General features: G+C 52.0%; 1 protein-coding gene across 1 annotated transcript in view; it reads left to right on the top strand.

Moving 5' to 3' along the window:
* Nucleotides 1-12: 12 nt before the first annotated feature.
* FGF8 (fibroblast growth factor 8) overlaps nucleotides 13-1,301 on the top strand; it is a gene marked incomplete at its 5' end in the record, with an annotated part of 8,013 nt that continues 6,724 nt past the window's right edge. The window contains one exon of the mRNA XM_035893641.1: nucleotides 13-36. Within this exon, the coding sequence (XP_035749534.1) occupies nucleotides 13-36 (24 nt within the window). The remainder of the gene's footprint in view (nucleotides 37-1,301) is intronic.

Raw genomic sequence — 1,301 nt, 5'->3', positions numbered from 1 at the left:
TTAATCCCCTTTTTCGTCCTCTGCCTGCAAGCCCAGGTAAGCGCCCGCTCGGCCGCCCGGCTTTGTTCGCCCCTCGGGGATGGGGGGTGCCCTGCAGCCGCCGCGGAGCGCCCCGGGCTCGGGAGGGAGGGAGGGATGGAGGGAGGAGGAACGCTTTAAAACCCAGGAGACAAAAGTCGCCCGGCTGTAAAAAGCCGAGGCGGAGGGGGGAACCCCCCCCTCCTCGGGCTGCAAAATTAGTTGCGGAGGACTCGGGCTGCGAGGCAGGGAGCACCCAGGGTTTCGAGGAATTGCACAGGGTTATTTTTAAGCAGCTTTAGGTCCCGTTCCCCCACCTCTAAATGGCACTGTGAATACCCCTGTTCACCTTGTCCAGGTTTTGGGATTTTTTTTGTACACCCCTTCATCCAAAAAGTAAAGTGGAATTCAAAAGGGGAAAAGAAACCCCACCAAAACCTTACTAAAAAGCGCAGGTTTTGATCCAGCTTAAAATTGCCAGACTTTAGCATCGCTGGTTTTGTATCGCCAGAGAGAGAAGCGTCAGGAATAGATTAAACAGCCCGGGCAGAGCCTGTGCAGCACCCGCATACCGGCAGGCACGCGCCGCTGGGAGCGGTGCGCCTTCAAACCGGGGTGAAGCCCCCCCTTCCCCTGAGATCACAGGTGCAGAAGCTTTGTTTAAAATGCCTTTTAAGCTACTTTTTTTTTTTTTTTTTTTCCCCCTGGAAGTCTGGGGGGAAAAAAAAATTGAGTTTCCAAGCAAAAAGGGAACGAAGCGCTGGGAGTGTGCAGTTGTATAAAAACATAGCTGTAATATTTTGGAGTATGAGACGGAGACCAAATAGCAGCATGGCTAATGACCTCTCCTCCACATGGTACCCTCATCAGAGCCGGGGAGAGAATCCTGCTGCATTATCCAAAACCCGTCTATAGGAAACACACATGCACAGGCAGAAGCGGAGGGAGAGAGATGACATTGTCAAGGGGAGATATCTCTATAAAGCCAGCTTTGGGAGAGCAGTGGCTTTTGCTTTTATTGGGGTTTTCTGTTGTTGTTTAAGACGGGAGGAAACCTTCCCATTTGATGTGGGGGTGGCAGGGGGTAGTCCCAGCCTTCTGATGTTGAAAGGAGCTATCTCCTAACATTTGCTCAGAATACATCTTTATAAATGTCAGGGAGCAGCGAAACTTTCCAGACTTAAAAGAGGGATTTGAGACAAGGGGGGAAAAAGACTTCTGTGCAAGCTCGCGAGCCGGGGCTGAGGGGGGGAGCAGGTTTGGCTGGTCAAGGAAAACACTGT

Source organism: Egretta garzetta, unplaced genomic scaffold (genome assembly GCF_000687185.1).
Source record: "Egretta garzetta isolate BGI_Z169 unplaced genomic scaffold, ASM68718v1 scaffold135, whole genome shotgun sequence".
Lineage (NCBI taxonomy): Eukaryota > Metazoa > Chordata > Aves > Pelecaniformes > Ardeidae > Egretta > Egretta garzetta.
Note: the sequence above shows the minus strand (reverse complement) of the source record. Positions and strands in the feature narration are given on the sequence as shown.